Here is a 19,824-nt window from a genome sequence, read left to right on the forward strand (position 1 = left end):
GGCGGACATCTGTCAGTGAGCCACGGACCGCCATGCCCTTCAACCAGTACCTGCCCAACAAGAGCAACCAGAGTGGTTACGTCCCCACGCCACTCCGCAAGAAGAAGAATGATAAAGATGAGGGAGGGCGCAAGAGTTGGAGTACAGCCACTTCCCCTATAGGGGGAGACAGACCGTTCAGGTGAGTCAGACTATTAAAGTAATTATAAGGGAAGAAATGTCATTTATTTTAGATATTTAAATGCAATTGTAAACCGTTAAAGTTCACAAATCTAAACAGATGACGTCATGTGCAGCTGAATATTACAATTTCACAACGGCAAAAGACTGTGAATGATTAGAAAATTAAAGATGCAACAATACTTCTGTGATAACATTTTGCTTAGGAGGTTTGAATATTTTGTGTGTTTATTTTGTATTAGTTGTGCAGGGCAACTGCAAATATTACATTATAAAGTCCACCTCTGTGTTCACAGAACAGAGAAGAATAAATTGGTCCTTTTGGGACCTGATGTACAACCTTGTTTTAGATTGAAATTGATCTGCTGCAGATAAAACCTTCAAAATAAAAGGTTGTTGAATTTTGTGGCAGAGAATTCAACGCATTTGAATTCAACACATTTGAATTCTCTTCCAAAATGCAGTTTAACCCGAGAAATTCTGGCAATACTATGTGTTGAACTAGTCCCTTGCTTGCATGGATTGTGAGTTTAATTTAGCATGAGCAATTCTAGACACAAAGCAATTAAATATATGTGCAAATATATATATAAAAAAAGGAATAAAAAGCTTGTAGTTTTTGCAGAGTTGATAAAAAACCACCAAACTGACACAATGAGTGTAGATAATATCATATATTGTTAATTATGGACTTTACCCACCATTATCCTTTTAGGTTAATTTTGTTTTGTTTTTTAGGAAGAGAGGGGGTCGTTTATGTCAAATTGCACATGTCTGCAATTAGATGTTTCAGCTGTTAAATATTTTTCTTTGTCCTGTACTGTACATATGGGAGTGGCTGATGGAGGCCAGATGTGCGTTTTCATTGGCTCTGACTCTGACGAAGCAAAGGGGTGAAATATGCTGCATAGCAGATTAAAGTCTAAGAGTCTTATTGGCATTCATTGGTCTGGCATGTCACGACGCGAGTGCGCTGGGGACGAATTTTATTCTGTTAAGCATTTCATCGTCAGTGGCTTGACTATAGAGGTTTCAGATTTCTGCTGGCTAAGTGGATCCATAATGTTCTTTGATCAGTTCTAGTATCAGTGTGTGTGTGTTGTGTGTTGTGTTTCGTGGTTGTGTCTGTGTGTGTGATGTTTTGAGGTTTGGATGTGTCATTATTTGGCTGTATTCACAGAAGATTGAAGATATTTAATTAAAAAACAAATATCTGCATTCTAATTAGTCTTAATTTCTCTATAACTAGGGAATCGCTGTGTGTGTGTGTGTGTGTTGTGACTGTGTGTCGCTAGTCTGTCAGTCTGTCATTCCCCCTATTGTTAACTTCATCCGTCGTGCTATGTGTTCCATCAATATGCATATATAAATTGATTTTGCATTATTGTTTTTTATTTCTCCATCTCCTTCCTTTTGTATCTATCATTGTGTTTTCCTTCTTGCCTCTATTACCTCCCGTGTATGAACCTACTTTTCCCTCACATCCGTGTGTCCCATGTCTAATTACTATCATGTTGTGGTCATCCTTGTGTCATTGTTGCTATTTCGCTCCAATGTGATTACGTCTTCCTTTTTCCTGTGTGTGACTGGATGATGTAACAGTCCAATTCAGATCCCTAGCTTAGACGCCCCACCTGAAGAGACCCCCAGTCTGTCCCCCACCCCACCCCAGATCCAGATTCAGGAGAACCAGGCTAAAAAGGACGAGGAGGAAGGGGAGCAGAGAGCCTCCACACCTTGCATTGAGATCCATGCAGCGAGCGTGAGGAGGAGCAGTGAGCCTCTTCCCTGTAACCTCCCCCAGCCCCATGCAGAGCCCCCAATGGAGACTCTAACTCACCTGATGGTCACCTCTGAGCAAAGGTCTTCATCTTGATATGTTTTTCCTCAGTACCCCAAATCAGCAGCCCAATTTTTCAATTCTGATTTGTAGTTCTCTAAATCAACCAAATCTGAAAGTCTTATAGAATTTAAATTTATTTTTCTATATTTTTCTAACGATAAATTGTTGGTATTCTTTTTAAACTTTTATGTGTTGTCCTTAAGGAGAATTCCAACAATTTTACACATCAAAGTCTGTTTACAGGTCTTGGGGGGTGCTACTTCATAAAGTTTTTTTGGCTCCAGAGGGAGCCACAAGTTTGAAAATACTGAACTGATTTATTTTATCCAGTGCCAATGCTAAATGTGGGGAGGATTCTTTAGATGTTGGCCATGAATTGAGTCAGCAGCTTAGGTTCTTTGAAACTGAACTTTATTTTTTATTTTTATTAAAGGGTTAGTTCACCCAAATCAGATCTCACCACAAGCTATATGCTGCTGAGAGTCCTGCCTGCACCATCATATGTTCACCAGTGTAGATGAATGGAATGGAAAAACACTGAAAAATGACTCTTAGCAGCAGCACATCTGTCCAAAAACAATGTCCCAGTTAATCAGGGTAATCCACATACTTTGCTGTTTTCATCAGGACTGTTTCTTTGGTAGAAAATAATTCAGATTTTTACAGCTGGGGTTTTCATTTAGCCCATTTCCTCTTTACCAGATCATCGTTTCCAATGGCGTTCTTATCTAGAGAAACATAATGGTGAGTTAGCAAGTAAAGAGTCTTTACCCAGCAGGCCAGCCAGGGGTCACACATTTTACACTTGGTGTCAGATAACAAGGTGAGGATTATGAGCTGTTGGATATTTCACAGTGCACAAGTCCACAATGATAAGTGATCACAATGTTGCTCTTTTTGAAAAATGTCAGTTTAGGTCTCTGTTGTTATTTCACAATCTAGCCCCATCCGGTTTTATTTCCTAGTCCAGCAGACGTTTCATTCACAGCCCAGTTGGAGAGTTATTAGTGTCACACCCCCAGTTTCCAGCTTTTTCTGGCACAGACGATATGCCATTGATTGGATTGTCAGTGTTTCAAGGGAGTGAAAATAATTTTCAATAGAAATTTGACTTGTGTATTGCTGCATTCCAAGAAAAAAGGGGGATTTCTACAATGTTTTCTTATCTAAAAACAGCTTGTATTTTTCCAGAAGAAAACCGAAGCTGGACTTTGTGCATTTTAGTGTTGCCAGGAGTTCATGCTTTCACAAACAGCATATCAGTGTTTGCAGTTGCTTATCAAAGTTGTGTTGACGCATCTTTTTTTAAAGAACCTTCTTGTTTGGATAGAAGTAGATTAGTGGTGACATCCTGCCATATTGTGGTGTGTTTACTGTTTCTTAGCTTGGGCAGAAGTCTCAAAAATAAATGTAACATTTGAATGGGTGAGTACTATTCATAAGTTCAACCAGCTGTGTGACAAAAACATCAACAATGATGCATTTTGAATTGATAAAATTCTAAATCTAGAAATAAAGCAAGCATGTACCAATGGACCAAGAAAATACACTTCCCAATCAAGTTTACAATAATATCACACTTGACCTTTGCTGTCAAAGTCTTGGAACAAAACTGCACACACTGAATGTATAATACAAACCTATACATAATGTACAGCAGTTACACACAAAACTGTACTCTGTGTCCACCCACAAACACATGCAACCCACCCTCAGGATGTAAGGAAATGAGGCCTTCTTCCTTCCCTGACCCTGAGCGGGCTGGAACTGAAGCCTGGCTTTTTCACAGCCTTTCCCTCTCTGCCATGCAGACTAGGAGTTTATAGTCCAATAAGACATTCAGTGAATTTTGCTTTGGCTTTGTGCGTCCAATTTGTTTTCACATTCATTCTGCTCTGAAGGGACCATGCTATGCTATTTTCTTAGATTTATGTCTTCAAAAACCTCCATTTTGGCTCCTCCAGAGGAATGCTGTCTGATGATATAGGATGATGACCAGGCAGCAGTACGTCTTAGTTTGCTTTACTTTCTGCAGTACTCCAGCTCGCTCGTGCTCAGAGGAGTTCTTCCACCATTCAACGACTCTAGCAGCAAACACTGCGGCAACCGCCATGGTTGCAACAAGCCCCGTCATCACAGGGAAACACCCACCTGTGACAGAGCAGGAGGAGGTACCTGCGAGGAAGGGAATCGCCGGCGCACCGTTAGTCACAGAGCGAGATGAGAAGCGAGCCCGCCAAATGCTGACCTCTCCCAAACACGTCACCACCCTGTGTTCCTCCCACTTCCTGCCTGTGCCAGCTGCCGTGACAACCACTACAACAGCCACAACCGATACAGGCCGACGAAAGGGAAGGGCTCGGAGTGAAAGTGAGGACCCCCAAGGAGGGATGTCTTGGTTGGACAGCAATCTTCCAGCAACGTGAGCCCCGTCCAGCAACTACACTACATTTTATGAATGTCCACCGTGTTGAACTAGAACTACATAATTCAACTTTAAAATCAAGGGATCTATTATTCCAGTGATCCTCTTGAGTACTCAATCTCAGCATGTGACATTGACCTCAGACAGCAATGCTCCTATTTGGATGACTTAACTTCCTTAAGATTGCATGGCCTTTTATTACATGAATGCAATTGTATTCTAAACAGCAGCTGTTATTGTACACAGAATGCATGGAAACTCTGAAAATGCTGTATTTTTTTCTTTCCTTGTTATTAAGAAGTTTGAAGAAGAAAAAACCTTTAAGAATGTGGTCTTTGATTTACTACGCATGACTTTAGTTTGCACCCTTTGATCTCTCCAATAAAAGGGATAACAGCAATGGACACTGAATTTAATTTGATCCAATTTGAAGCAAAATTATTTGGCAATTCATCAATGCATAAATTGGTCCAACTATTAAAGGTGGGGTCAGTCATTCTGTAGAAAGATAGTTGATTGTTGAGTCTCATTCCCAGGTCAAATACTTTAGGTTATTGTAAATGGGAAACAAACAAAAACATAGCACAACAGATGGCGTTTGTGTTCCCAGGTCATCAAATATGACAAATATTTGGCAACCCAAGCCTCAAAATGAGACTCGGCAATCAACATTTTTTTTCCAAAACAACTGGCCCCACCTTTAATCAATCAAGTATTGACCAATCAATTATTGATTCCATATATGCCAATAAAATTACATTGGCTTTAATGCAAGCCGACATATTCCGACAAATAGATATTTTACTGCAATATACCGTATAGCAAATAGCCATGTGAGAAAACAGTCTATCTGGTCTTGATTTACAGAGGTTTCTCTTAATTTAGCCTCCTTGTTCTCTTGTGGCAAGAAACCACAGGCCACACTTTCTTTCACACCCCTCCAACATCACAGAGGCAGCTCCATAAAAAAGACTGAGTGAAGACCTTTGTGGTTGAGGCCAAACCTACAAGTGGTGGTCACAAACAGAAAGAGAGCCGCATCCTTGATGTTGCTCTTGTGCTGTCTAATAAAAGATGCATGAGCTTTTTTATTTTTTTAATATTTAAGTGTCAGCTGCATTCTAAGATCATTGCCATATGCATCTGTAGTATTCTAGCAGTGTTTTTGGTTTGCAGTGATGCAGTAAACTTCTGTTCTGCTCTGGCTGTGTTATGGATAAGACTGCCCCCTTGTGCTTGATTTGAGGATTGTCATTTAAACCAAAAACTGACAAATCTGTGCATAGACACAAGCCAGACTTGTTTTAAACCTCATTAACCAATCTTGACTGGTGCCCAATCTGTATTTAATCTGTCATAACTAACTCATTCTCAGCTGTGATCACAACACTGTATGTTACCCTGTAACTAACAATCAAATATTCCATCACAGTGTTTTGAATTACTTGTTTCTCTGTCGAGTGTACTTGTATTCATTTGTGATTGTGCTCTCTCTCCATGCTCTCTGCCTTCTGTAGATTCAGCCGCACACATAGTGTGTCAGATGACCCACAGTAAGTCGTCCTTTTACCATGCAGAGGTTCAGCTGTCTGGCCCAGCGCTGCTTTGAAACAAAGCCCCACTCAATAATCATTTAATCATTCATTGAGTTTCAGAATTGGATTTTTATCTATGCAAGTGGGAAAATCTGCCGAAGGTTGAAGCAACTTTCTCCAGATATTGGCAACAACTTCACATTCCTCCTTTTTGATGTTTCTTTGCTTAAAGGTCACATGAGCAAATATTTTGTGCCTGTTTTTAATATCTTTATCTTACACCATCTTGTAATAGTAGAAAAATTACAAGAATGCAGTGTACAGAAGTGTACTCTTGCCAAAATATCCCCTCATGTGATACTGTAAATCTCTGCTTAATGTCATTAATTAGTGCTTTAATTTATCCTGCTGCACAAAGAATTTTCAGTGGAAAGTTTGAGTTGTATGATGAGGCTAATTCATTTACAAAACCACACTGAAGACTAGATGTTCTGTGTAAAGACTATGTATAGGAGGTGTACTTGGGGGAAAGTAGGGTCAGTCAGGGCTGATTTATCACTACATTTGTTACAAGATGATTGTATGTGATTTAACAAAAGTTCTCTTTGTATGGTAAACAAAGAAGTTTCCTCCAATTACGCAGATTCTTCCTACTTGTATCACTTAAATTTAAATAATAAGTAAAAGACATTGGATATTTAAAATTGGACATTTTTGACGTGTGTTTTAACAGTTTCAAACAATGTCCCTGTAGCCCTTACTTTTCCATAAATCTACTGGACATGCTTTTTTGCCTTTTTGGCTGGCAACGACCCATTCCTCTCTGATTTATTCCAAGTGCCTGCAGCAGTGGCTGTGGAGTGGACTTACTAAACTGTGCTGCTCCAACGTCACCTCACTGCCTCTGCCAGCTGCATGTCTCATGTAACAACCATTTCCACCACCCATCCAACATCTCATCCAAACTCAAGAAACAAATTTAAAAAATACCATCATGATAATCTCCTTTGCTGCTAAAAGCTAATGCAAAAAGTGCAGCTTTTCATGAAGCAGGAGAGAGGATTCATAACCAGGGTATGACTGAAAGGCATGTTTGTTTTAAAAGTTTTGATTTAATGGATAGTTATTCAGCATTGCACTGGGACGTGTACAGATTAAACCTGTACCTTTATCCGCCCCACTGGCCTAAACTTTTAAAATAAAATAACATGTCTGTCATCTCTTGTGTTGAAAACACTCTCCTGCTAAACATTACTCGGGTCCACCCAGTGATCAGTGGGCTTCAGAAAACATTTGACCTTGAGTGAGCACTGTAAGTAATGTTTGATAGCACTCCTTTCATAATGTTAAGCCAAGCGATACCTTTGTATGTTGGCAATGCTTCAATTTCTTTGTCTTAAAACAAAAACATTTGTGCCCATGACTTTAATGACCATCGCAATTGTAGAATATAATGATTTTACCCAAATCCTTGACAATCACCCAATATAGTTGCATGTTCCTAACAATAAGGCTGCACTTTACTGTCTTGTTAAATGGATGCTTTAACATTACTGAGTGAACAGATATAAAGAGCAGTGTAAACAATTGTAATAGGAATTTGACTGTATGTAGACCCCACTGGTTGTTGCACCTGACACACTCACATCACAATGCTACTAAAAGCTTTACTGCCACAGGTACCTGCACCTGAAGCTGGTATTTTCAAGGGTCCCGTTATATGACATTTAACATACCTATTGTGATGCATTTCCTGTTGAATGTTGGAATAATATGGTATCATTTAGAAGAACAAACCAAAGGCAAAGTACTTTGCGGGAGAAAGGTTTGATTTTGTTGTTTTGTTTGAAGGGTTGGATTCTTGTTAAACTGAAATGAAAGTTGGATTGGTCCTAAAATCTTAGTTATGTACTGGGTGAGCATGAAGTTACCTTTTGTACCTTTGTCCATTCATGGGGTCTTATTTTGGTTATTATTATCTTTCACATATTTGTGGAAGATGTGTTTCCTTTGCTGTTACCCTATAAACATAGATTACTGTATAAACACAGATTTGGGGGTGGAGCATCACCTCAAGGGAGAATTATTTTTCAGTTCAGTTTCTCTTTTGACACTGTTGAGTCTTCACAAAGCTTTTACTGTGTTTGACTGCATGAAACCGATAAAGACACCGACATACAGTACAAGGCGATTTATGGAATCACTAGTATCATTATAAAAAACATGAAAAACGTTTGTGTCATATTCTGGCGATGACATATCAACATATGTTTTTCATTATCCATATTCTCTGTTTCTCTCTCCTTCCCTCCTTCCCTTAGGAGTGTGAGTATGATTGACATGCGTGGTGAGGAGGAGGCCGTCTTGCAGCCCCACAGTCAGGTGCGTCATGAACTGATGCACAACCAGTACAACAAGATGAAGGAAGAGGATGATCACTGGCAGGATGTGAGTGTGTCAGATTTGTTTGACTGTTAATGTATTTTCATTTTCTCTTAGTTTGCATTTATTTATTTATTTATTTATTTTGATTAAGATCATTTCTTATATATTTTCTGCTGCATTATGATATTTTTTTAACTCCCAGTAGAATTGTGTCTTATCTGTACAGTTTGTATTTCTTGTCTACATTGTGTCAGAAGTTTATCAGTAATATGCAATGATTTTAGTCCCTGCAGGTCGAAGCACATGCTCTAATAATTTTTTTGTGCCTCAATTAAGCAACTTTAATCAGTTTTCTAGGGCCACATGAATGTTTCAGGTATCACAACACTGCTGAGCCATGCCCTCTTGCCTTTTTTCACTTGAACTTAAACAACATCAAATCTGTTTGCGTGTGTCAGGACCTGGCCCGGTGGAAAAATCGGAGGAGGAGTATTTCCCAGGATTTAATCAAGAAGGAGGAGCAGAGGAAGATGATGGAGCGGTTGATGTCAGGAGAACCGTGTATCTCAGAGAGGAGGAGAAGCATCAAGACCTACAGAGAGATAGTGGAGGACAAGTAGGTTGGATTCATTCAACAATTGTTATTGTTGATAAATTTGGAGTTTCTAGTGCGTTACCTACCCAGTTATTTCCTGAAAACATGAAGTCCATCATTTCTTTTTCACCAAAAGATTTTCTGTATGATTTATACATATACATATATGTGTGTTTAGATCAAATTGCTACATATCAAATGAAGTGTTTACAGGGTCAGTCAGCCATTAGCAGTTAATGCTAATAAAGAGTTAACATTTATTTCATGCAAATCAAACTGTGTCATATCAGTTGCTTCACATTTTGCACAGCTGTTTTGCTTTATCCCTGCTGTGCCTCCTTCCCTCTTCAACAGGGAGCGTCGCGAGGAGGAGCTGCGGGATGCATACAGAAGAGCCAGAACCCCAGAGGAGGCATCAGCCATCCTCCAGCGCTACGCCCAGCGTTTCTCCATCAGTGACGCGGTCCTGGAACGCCTACAGTTGCCAAAGCTCCTGGACCGCAGCATATCTGCTGATCCCTCCTTTCCCTGCTCACCCTTCCCTCTCTCCCTCTCCCTCTCTGCCTCCCCAACGACCCCAGACCCCTTTGATGCGGACCCCAACGGGCCTATGAGGTATCTGCGCCAGCAGTCCGCCCCGGCTCCAAAGTTCACGTCTACACTGGAAGCGCGAATCGAGGAGTTTCCCAAAGACTCCTCACACCAGCGGCCTCAGATTCGTTCTCGCTCGTCTGAGCCGCCATCAACCCGAGGCCTGTCTCCCAAACCGGTGCCTTTGCTGACCCCCAAGCCTTACTTCCAGTCTCGACCCACAGTGGCTGATCCATGGCCCAGTAAGGTGAGACTGACTCTGAAGCACTTGTCAACAGATCACTGGTCAACAGAAAAAATAAATGCATTATTGCTGCTGTAAATATGCTTTACAGCGTTCTCCAAAGGCAATGTGGGTTGTTGCCTTTTTCAAATGTCTGTCTACAAAATCTACACCGCACAATTTTGACTCTACTTAGGTTCCTGATAAAGTTCTCTTCATACATATATGCAATGATTGATATTTGATTAGTGTAACCACAACAGTTCTGCAGAGGGGATGATTGAGGTCTTGACCACTTTACATGTGGTTACTTCTCAGCGTTGGCTGCCCTCCTCAGACTGATGGGTAAATTCCCCTCCAGCTCTCTTGGCAGTCACATTAGAATGCCACAGAACCACCATGGTGATGAGCCAGCTGGTTTCTAGGAAAACACAAGATTTCCCCTACCGGAAGAAGCATGTAATGTTTCAATTTAGCTCAAAGTACTCTCAGCAGGATCCATTTCCTTTTCTTCTGGAAGAAATTGCCAAATGGGAATATTCAAAATGAGATCGTATGTTTTGGTGTGGCGAGGAGGGAGAGGCAGGTTATTACCAGACCTAATGGAGCTGAGCGCTTTTCTGGAATGTCTTGTCAGAAGTCTGAGCGGAGCCTGGTTTTGAATGGAGCCCTCTGTTCCCTATTGACTTAAGAAGTTGACAAGTAGGGCCCTCTCAATGTGAAGTGGGCTCCCAGCAGACAAAGAGGGCCCACACAGGCTCCTAGGAGAGGGATGAGAAGGTGGAGGCGTAGGGGGGCAGACTGAGAGCCTGCATTCACCCAACTTCACGACTGTGTCTTAAGTTACCGCTCACTCGGAGCTCCTCACACATACATTAGTGTGTCTTTGTCATAGGGTTTTGCATGGTGTTGTGAGCTAGATGAATAGCTAATAACGAACAGAGATGAGAGGCTGCTAATGACCACAAATGGGGTTGCTGTGTTTTTAAGCATGGGGTTTATTTAAATTTTTTGGTTGTTGTCACTGCTAAAAATGAACAGCCTGATTGTAGCAGAAATTCAAGCAGTGTTTCCTCCAGATGTCTCATGCCTATAAACAGAGTGAGTCATAAATAATATAATAGACATTACGAATGTCATACAGATGCAAATCTACTCATGCTAACTGAATTTTAAATTAAATAATTAATTCTGAATCCCTTGGAATTAAATGGAAGTGTGACAATATCCATTTAGAGAGAAATGTAAATAACCACTCAGCCCACACTCTAGTCCAATTCATCTACTGGTCATAATTAATAAGAAAGGACAACATACTGTCTGGACATGTTACCTTTAATACTTTTAAAGTTTCTCCTTGAACTGTACAGTGTGGATATAAAGCCAATATTAAACCTGTTCTCTTCCGATTCAGGCGGACGGTTTGCTCCGAGTCAACGGCGACATAGGAAGCGCCGATGTTCCCACCACGCCTGAGAGTCAAGGCCGGGAATCTCCTCCTCTTTTCCAGGCGTCCCCTTCCAAAACCAGCAACAGCACTGTAGATGCTCCCTCGTCAGCAGCCTCACCAACTCGCAGTCCACACGCCTCGACCGGAGGAGAAAGCCCGGTGTCTACAAAGGCCGAGGAGGCTCAAGGTGGTACAGAACCGGTTTCTAAGGACGTCCAAGAAGAGAAAGTCATTGAGCATTCGACGCCACCCAGCCGGCCCACCTCACTCCCATCGGTCAGGATTAAGATTAAGATTAATAAATCTAATTAAGATTTTTTAGTTGATTACAACAAAATAAAATGATAGAAAGACATATTTTGTAGGTGATCCTTCACCTTCTTTTACCAAACAGTTATCTTTTACCAAGACTAAATTACATACAGAAAATATTTAATTCATGAAAACTCTAAGGTTGGTTTGATCGAGTGTAGGTTTAGAAGCACAAACTTGCCCAAGTTGAACATCTTTGGTAATTAAATCAGTTTGGGAGCACACTGCTTTAAGTCTCCTAACTGCTGCAGAAAGCCTTAAAACACCTCTGTATGTCACATATTTACTTTACATTCCCTTTCTCTTCTAACAGAAGTTACAGACTGTATATTCAACACTAGTGCTGTAATCTGCTCTTTGTCTTTAGACCCATTTTGCCATGTTTTGTTTATCTAATTATTGGAATCTGACTCTACACATCTATTGTTTATACATATTCCTCATGCACTACGTATGCCTCTTTATCTCAGGCTTGTTTAGTTCATTATTGAACTTGGAAACCATCTCTTCCCATTGTTTATAGGAGCTGCAGAAGCCAGAAGAAAGCTTTGGGAAGACTGGCAGCAAGTCAGTAGCTGCTCCAGAGGAGGAGAAGTCGAAAACTGCAGCTCAACAGCAAACACCACCTGCAGGTCTGAACAGCATGCTGCTATGCTGACCCCTTGTGGTTGCTCATAGACTTGTGTAATTTACAGGTTATGCACTACTGTAAATTGACTAAACATTTTTGGAAAGTGTGAAGAAGAAAAGTAATTTTGAGGAAAACAATATTAAAGGAAGTCATTGTCAATACTGTGTTGTTTTTCATATGATTTTAACAGGAGTGATACACTTGTTTTGTCTTTGTGTTTTCAGAAGCCAAACAAGTACAAGAAAAAACTGAAACTGAACTGATCTCCAACCTTGTCCAGTCCGGGTCCATCACACTGCAAAGTCAGCCAGTAACTTTACAGGTGAAACCAGATTAATATTAACTTTTGTCACCAAACATATGCAAAGAAACCATTACCCAGTCTTCCAATGGATAATCTTTGAATCTCCTTGCAGGCAACTGTTCCTAGTTCCCAGGAGATGTCACAGGAAAAAGAGAATGTACCAAGCTTAGCTGCACCAAGGTCAGATGGATATCAACCACCAATAGAAAAGACAGCAGGTCAGTGAACGCCTCACATCAAAATACCAAGCCAGTAGCTTCTTTTCCATACATCTCCTTGTTTTCTGAGCTCGATTAGCATATCTTCCTCGCTGGCTTTTTCCCATTTTTGCTTTTCAGCCTGACACTTATGTTTTGTTGTACTGCAAGATGTTTGAATCAGAGTTTAAGGGTATTTCAATAATGTGACTATTCCCATCTTATTTTGGCAACCTGCACAGACTCCTGCTTCACCTTTTTTATCTGTTCAGCTCTAATTGGCACTTACAGTAAAGTCCCCCTTTCACTTTTCACAGTGTAGAAAGGTATGCAAGCTAATTAGACCTGAGATCCAACAAGAACATACCTAAAAGAGGTAAACTATTGCCTGTCTAGATAGTGTAATAAAAGAACTGGTTTGTTGTTGTTTTCTGTTCTGTTTATATTCTGACTTTTTGGCCCTCAAGTTAGGATTGTCTTGAAATTCTAGTGTGGTAGAAAGAAAACATCTTAAAATTGTAACCTCTTTAAAAACTTACATTTGTTTTTCAGTTACAATTCATTCAACCTACAGTATCACAGGATCAGCATTATAAAAGCCTTCCCCAGTTCTCCCGATGTCCATACCAACTCCTGGTTTTGACATCTCTCTATCCTTTATCACTCCTCTCTCCTCCCTCCCTTCCTTCCTTCCCTCACTCCCTCCTCTCCTTCCACCCACATTTTTTTTTATTTCGCTATAGAGTTTGCAAACAGTATCAGGTCTCCACTGGCAACCAGCAACCCTAAGTTACGCTGGGACTTCTTCGCTCCACCAGGTAAACCCCTTCATTCATCGGTGGAGCTCATGTTTCCGTCCCCAGGTGCTGAATGCACAGGGTTTCCCTGTCGTTTCTTTAAGGGCTAGACAACAGCCCTTCAGTCCCATCTGTTGTTTTTTCACTCATTTTCAGAGAATGGATGATCAGTGATGTGCTCTTTCTCTGTTTTAAATGTGTTGTGAAGTTTCCCATTTGTGCTACAACTATGTACAATGCAACTTTACATTGCTAGCTTTTCCACCAAAAGCTAGAACATAAAGTCTCCCGCAACATCTGGATCACTCCTACCCAGAGTGATTTTGAAAATGTTTAAATTTATAGCTTAATACATTTTTAGAAAATTAAACAAATTAAACACTAATCATTACTATGACTACTTATTGGTTAACTCCCCATTTAGCATGTTGCTCTTGGTGAACTGGGTTTCTGTCACTGTTTCTCTTTGTGTTTTTTCATCAGCATTTTTACTCCTTAGGTTGTCAAACCAACACTTGGTGTGTTGTCATTTGCCTAAATATTTATTCCCATTTAGTTTGATCACTTGTATCCTAAAATGTTTGAAGTGTATTTTAATTAATGTTCCCTCTCACACTTCCTCTACAGAGGAGACGGAGAAGGATTGCCGTGGAAATGTGAGTAAAAAGCATCATCTGACTACATAATATTTTGTGGTAAGACAAACCCTTGTACTGCTTCTCATCTGGCTTATCTCATTGGTTACAGTATTTTAGTTTAACATATTGCATGTACACAGAGATAAAACAGTGCTGAAAATGTGATAACATTCAGGAAAATAGAAAGTCTGCAGTTAAGAAATCACCATAAAATGCCTTTCATCTAAATGGAAACATAACCAAAACCAAGAAAAATATGAAAAAGTACTGCCTGCATCTAAACCATTTATTAGCAGTGTTCAACATCCTGAATAGTACACATTTAGGAACTAGGATGATCTTATCTTACAATCCCATTAAGTGGTTTGCAAGCAAAATGTCATGATGATCTTCTGAGATCAAGCCCTATTTCAGGCTCTACTAGGACATACACAAGGGACACACAGAGCTTTCATGTAGCATGCCAGATGAGGATGCTGTAGTAAACGGCCGAGACTGCTTTCATTTTCCTTTGAGCTCATCTGTCTCTTTTTCTGTCTTCTCTCTCCTTAGTAGGAGTCCTTTGGCTAGCATTGGAGTAGTGCTGTTGTGGTAGACCAACTATTTCTGTCTCCTCCCTTCCCTTCTTCTTTTCCTGTGGTGGATGTGTGTGCGCACTGGTGTTGATGTGTGTGTGTGTGTGTTGGGGCCATATTTATTGATCTTTCATTGGCTTCATGGTTGGGTGCGAGTGTGTTTGTGTGTTTGTGTGTGAATGGTGGTCGGTTTGTGGGTGGATGTGAATGTGTGCATGAATATTGGTGTGCCATGTATGTATTTGTGCGTTGGGGTCTATCAGGTGTCAGTCCCGGTGTTGCCCCAGGCCAGGCGGGGTGACCGCTGGTCTTGGGACCCGGATGAGGAGCGAAAGCGTCAGGAAAGGTGGCAGCAAGAGCAGGAGCGCATGCTGCAGGTACACAGTATACCTCAGAAGGATAAAGCATGGCGCATGAGTCTGCAAGGTCAGGGGTTCAATTCCCTTTAGAGCAAGGCACCATCACTGTCAGGATTAGCTGCAGAATGGACTTTTAAAAAAGGGGTGTACAAACAAGTCCTAGGGAAAGAAACAATTGGATGAGGCAAACCTCAGCCCATGGAGAAAAAGATAACTTTAAATGAGCATGTGAAGCTAGCTGATTATGAGGCCTAGCTGAGCAGCTATGGAGTTTGGGAGTCACCTATAGCTTTTTTAGCCAATTTGCACAATTAATTGAGTTAGAACAGGATAATATGCTATTTTGTCATTCAGCAGCTTCACCTTTCATGAGAACATAGGCTTGTAAGTAAAGAATTGACGTACCTTTCTTTTGCTAGCAAATGTAGTAGTCATATAGTCTATCTTGGCTTTTGGTCATAAACTATAATTAGTAATTAAAACTGTAGTCTCTTAATTGGTCTTAAATTACAGTGCATTTCGATAGACACAGCAAGTCACTGGCATCTCAGGTCCACATTTTTTTAAACATGATTTAATACGTGTCAAAGACACTTAAAGCAATTTGCACATGTTTTTTGGGATGACTTGTTATCAGATTAGCTAGGCTGAGACATTATATCTCAGTAAATACTGAGTGGTTGATTTGTGGATAAAAAGAATCTGGCTTAAAACATATTTAGGCATATTTACACATTTAACAGTATTTCAACCACTGTATTTCAGTGTGAACAGGCCCTTACTACATGTTGAAAATAAGAAATAAATGGTTATATGTAACCTAAATGTCTAAAAAACTTTTACTTTTCATACAAACATAGCCCAGTTTTAACTCAAATATATAGCCTGGAACTGTAATACTTAACAGTTTATTAAACAGTGCTCAGCTCAGAATCAGATGGATTAACCACATTTCATTGCTACTTGCAAAGCTTGCCTCCATGTTTGTTTTATATTAAGCATCCTTCTCAAAGGCACTACTCCTATGCACACTTTGACAACTAGAGGGCGATTTTGTGCAGTGGAAGAACCTCTACTTTGGTTTTATCCACTCACTGTCTCCATCTCATACACAGACAAGAACTTTGTCTAAGGTTGCTGCTGTTGCTGCTGCCCAAATCACCCTCTCTCTCCTCGACCAATCAGGTGCATCTCAGGTCCACATATTTAAAAAAATTTGAGGATTTATTGGGATCCATGATGTACTGTGCTCATCTACAGTGCAGTCTTAATAGATAATTCTGGAAAACGTCAGTGAAGAGAACGTATTTCTCTGCTTTGCGGTTGTTGCAGGACTGTTTGAGATGAGATGCGCTGAAATGGATGAATGTCTGGTGCATCAATGTGCTTGTTACCTCCCTAGTTGATTCTGCGTCGTCGCTGTGCCTCGATCTTGATCTGTCATCTGTCTTGCTTTAGTTGCTTTCTCTCTAACTCTTGGATGTTTAAGTTTGGCCTTCTTTTGGGGTTCCTACACAAGTCTGAACAGAGTCAAATCTTAAGCAGCAGAGGGATGTCATCCCAGTTACTATTACTTAAGTACTTAAATTAAATTATTTTTATTTACGGGCAGCTTTTGAAATGAAAATTGTGTAGGAACCCTCTCCTCCACAGGCTCTGCATGCTCTACTTTCGCCTTTTGTCCATGTGCTTGCTTCTGGTCTCTTTTTGTTTGCTTTTTATCCCTAACATGCAAATATCAGGTCTGAGCAAGTGTCTAGCTATAAGAGAATAGCAAACTATCTATCCGTTGGTTTATGTTTCAAAGTCAAGGCTTATAGTTAAAGTACATACTCAGGGCGTCCCACGTGGAAATTTAATATAATCTACCAACGATTATAGCAGGATTTTCAGGTATCAGTCCAATGAAGCAGGATGCACTAGAAGAGAATTTTATCATTGACTGAAACCTTTTGATAAGCCTCTCAAAGCCCTTTGAAGCCAGATATGTCTGTGGATCCTTTTCCTGACAAAATATCCACCTGCAGACAGTTTAGTCCTATTCGTTGAGGCTCTGTGCTGTATGTCATGTGTCTGTTGCCATGGTAACAGGAGAAGTACCGGCGCGAGCAGGAGAAGCTGAAGGAGGAGTGGGAGAAAGCGCAGAGGGAGGTAGCAGAAGAGGAGAGAAAGTACCACGAGGAGGTGTGTGAATGTTTACGCTTGAGGGAATCTGTGATGGGTTTTTAGTTTTTATCTGGTGTGTGTAACTTAATTCTGGACTCAGTGTTGTTTAAAAGTTAAATGTATAATATGTGTGAATTGTGTATGTTTCAATTAAAGTGTAGCTGACTAATAATCTTAGCCCGTGATAATACTTACGTGTTGTTGACAACTCACCCACGTCTCCCATCACAACAGGAGCGAAGGATACTAGAGGAGACTGTGACGCCTCTGACTCCCCGCTCCTCAGCCCTGCCCTCCCCCAGCCGAGGGGAGCTCTCCTCCACCTTGGAACCCCAGGACACCATCGTCCGTTCGCTGGCCGACTGGGAACGCAAGCAGCAGCTGCTGGAGAGGCAGTCTGTGAGTGACTGACTGGTTATAGTTTGTTGGACGCATGCATTGATTTTGTATCAATTCAGGAAGTCCCGCCCCTTTTCGCTCTGTGCTTCAATTTTGTCAAACAGTTGAGCAAGCCTCGATCAGAACCTCGGTCAACTTTCTCCTTTCCTGTACTCAGATGTGCTATGTGCTGGACTCGTCTATGTCTAAAATACATGTTTTGTTTTGCTTACATTAGCTAACTTAAAATGTGACTATATATATATGTTGCTTTTATCTTTTAACTATCTTCAAAAATTGTTTGTCTTCTCTATATAGATGAGTCCAGCACATAGCATCATCTAAGTACAGGAAAGGAGAATGTTCAAGCTTGCTCAACTGACACCGAGCAAAAAGTGTCAATTGGTTTGAATTACTGGAGTGGGCACCCTGTGTTTTTTTATTGGGTGTTAAGCTACCTGTTCCCTGTTTGTGGTTGGACGGTACAGAGGGGGAGCACAGAGAGCGTGGAATGGAAACGGAGAGATAACGACAGGACCAGTGACATCAGCACTGCTGACGACAGCATGAAAACAGGCAGAAGGTTAGTGAAGTATCATTAAGTGGCAAATGTTGCATTTTAGACATTTTAGCTAATGACCACCAGTGGCTTTAAATAAGACCTTGTGTGGCCTTAGTGTGGCAGAGTTATTACTGATCATGTGAGAAACAGGTGGGTCAAAAAATTGAGATTCAGGAGATTTAGGAGATTTGAAGGAACTCCCAGAGAAGAAGAAATAAATGTTTTGTTTAATAGTCACCTGCGGATACACAGTAAAATGTTATGTGAAAAGACTTTGCTGCCTTTTCACATTTACTTAGAGACACCGGATCTTCAAGCATTTCCTGATACTTTGCAAGTCCTTGTATTGTTTCGATTGTTGTGGGAACAGTTAAGTAACATAAACTATGAAAAGCAAAAAATACATTAAGTGTAGGTATAATAGCAAACACAATTGATCTCGACATGTTTTCTGATCCTCAGCTCAGTGAGTCAGAGCAGCAGTCAGGCGGCAGAAACACTCGGTCACAGTCTGCAGAACGGCCAAAAACTCCCCCCGATGCCGGCCAAAACCTCGACTCCCGCAAAAAAACAACAAGAGCCCACAGCAGACAGCAACAAGCCCAGCCGGCCTGCAGGAGACAGGAGGTGTGTGAATGTGTGTGAGAGAGCTAAAGTCCTCCAAGGTCTGCCACAATTCCTGCATTTCGTAATCTGAGAAAGAAAGTTATTTTTTGTGTTTGTTTTTTTCATCCAGAGTTCAGTCCCTTTCAAGTTCTAGTTAAGAGCAAATTGTTGCAATCATACAGAAGCTGGTGTCCTTCAATAACAGTGTGGATATAAGTCACAACCAAGCACCGGTTACAGCACCAGCATGGACTTATTATCACAACGGGGAATATTTTCTTTGCATTCATATTTCATCCCAGCTGTAAATAAATGTCTAAAAAAAAATCTTTCAAAAGACCAGAATAGTGTCCAGCAGGGTTTTGGTGAGAGTGAAGCTTTTAGCAACACCTCCAGTTCACCAGCAGGTGGCATCTTGTACCTGTATTTCCCCCCTATAGTCTTCCTCCACATAAAGAAACAACAGTCTATGAAAAGAGCAGTGTCTATTAGAATCATATAGTAACCCATAACACTGCATGTAAAAGAATAAAGTAAGCCTCGGTTGGGGCCAAACATTGCTGAGTAGATTTCGATTTCGTCCTGTTTGTTCTGGTTTGGATTGGTTCGTCTCTGACAATGGCAGCCAATAGAGTCGCTGTAGCTGTGAGTCATCATCACGTTGCATGTTGCTGTCCATTTCCAGGATTGGTCCCATTGATAATAACATGGGCCGCAGCTCATCAAAACCCCCCGCAGCATGTCCACCACCTCCAGACACACTGCCTCCAGCACCCAACAGGTACTGCATCACAAACAGCCCACATTAAGGGGGGGGGGCAGTTCATTTCTGCATTGTCATTTTCTGTTTTGCTGCCTACATTTCTCCACCCATCTCATAACATGTACCACTGCAGCAAGGAGCTTTGAACGCCGTGAGAATTTCAAATAAAATACATGGAATCAGAGGAGTTCAGAATGAATCTATTTCTTTTAACATTCGTTTAAATGTTCCAGAGTTATCTCAATAATGATAAGTTCATCTGCAGTCCCAGGTTTTTAAAATACAACTATAGTAACAATTGTTTGAAAC

At 40.8% G+C, this 19,824-nt stretch overlaps 1 protein-coding gene across 2 annotated transcripts in view; it reads left to right on the forward strand.

Annotated features, from left to right (window-relative positions):
* The window catches only part of LOC118333243 (LIM and calponin homology domains-containing protein 1-like), a gene marked incomplete in the record, with an annotated part of 88,356 nt that overhangs the window by 64,695 nt on the left and 3,837 nt on the right, over positions 1-19,824 (forward strand). Inside the window, 19 exon segments of one of the 2 annotated variants that reach the window (XM_035668793.1) lie at positions 1-181; positions 1,783-2,043; positions 4,059-4,445; positions 5,966-6,001; positions 8,305-8,431; positions 8,827-8,984; positions 9,318-9,801; positions 11,192-11,503; positions 12,063-12,171; positions 12,395-12,492; positions 12,587-12,692; positions 13,415-13,489; positions 14,096-14,124; positions 14,945-15,058; positions 17,132-17,224; positions 17,441-17,605; positions 18,073-18,167; positions 18,609-18,773; positions 19,438-19,533. In XM_035668793.1, the coding sequence (XP_035524686.1) occupies positions 1-181; positions 1,783-2,043; positions 4,059-4,445; positions 5,966-6,001; positions 8,305-8,431; positions 8,827-8,984; positions 9,318-9,801; positions 11,192-11,503; positions 12,063-12,171; positions 12,395-12,492; positions 12,587-12,692; positions 13,415-13,489; positions 14,096-14,124; positions 14,945-15,058; positions 17,132-17,224; positions 17,441-17,605; positions 18,073-18,167; positions 18,609-18,773; positions 19,438-19,533 (3,091 nt within the window). 2 annotated transcript variants of the gene reach the window in all.

Source organism: Morone saxatilis, unplaced genomic scaffold, assembly GCF_004916995.1.
Source record: "Morone saxatilis isolate NCDOM2014 unplaced genomic scaffold, NCSU_SB_2.0 Contig22, whole genome shotgun sequence".
NCBI lineage: Eukaryota > Metazoa > Chordata > Actinopteri > Moronidae > Morone > Morone saxatilis.